The 563-nt window shown below is 35.2% G+C and overlaps 1 protein-coding gene across 1 annotated transcript in view; it reads left to right on the plus strand.

Annotated features, from left to right (window-relative positions):
* LOC119586354 overlaps nucleotides 1-563 on the plus strand; it is a 20,517-nt gene that overhangs the window by 13,555 nt on the left and 6,399 nt on the right. Inside the window, 1 exon segment of the mRNA XM_037935067.1 lies at nucleotides 231-365. Within this exon segment, the coding sequence (XP_037790995.1) occupies nucleotides 231-365 (135 nt within the window).

The raw sequence follows: 563 nt of genomic DNA on the forward strand, positions 1-563 counted from the left end.
CAAGGTATTAAGAGGATAGATATTCTCCTGCGATGATTTGATGTATCCTTATAGGCTTTGATATGAAAGTGTGTAACACCAACCTCAGATCCAGCTCAGGGTGAATACTTTTCTTTAATAGTGTGACATCTTTTTTCAGTGATTTGATAATTTAAGAAAGACATTTGTCAGTTTGAGTGTATTTCATAAACCATATTTGAATTTGTAAGATTAATGAAATTTATTGACCTCAGACTCCGTGCACACCAAAGGCTGCACAATGGGGACACCTTTAACTGTAACCGTGATGGATGTGTACGCATCTTCACCACACTCTCAGACTTGCGGAAACATGTCCGTACTCACACAGGGGAAAAGCCTTTCAAGTAAGGAACCTTTTTTTATGTTTTCATTTCATGTTTTGGTATTGTGCCTTTTAATCATGCCTGTTTTCTTCTGCCCGATCTTCTGAAGATATATATAATTGAGTCTTGCCCTTCATGGTGTCATTTTTTGTTCTAAAACTTTTTGAACATTTTTAGTCGTAATTTTTTGTATTTATTTTACAGTCAGTTTTGTGTTTA

Source organism: Penaeus monodon, chromosome 21 (genome assembly GCF_015228065.2).
Source record: "Penaeus monodon isolate SGIC_2016 chromosome 21, NSTDA_Pmon_1, whole genome shotgun sequence".
Classification (NCBI taxonomy): Eukaryota; Metazoa; Arthropoda; class Malacostraca; order Decapoda; family Penaeidae; genus Penaeus; species Penaeus monodon.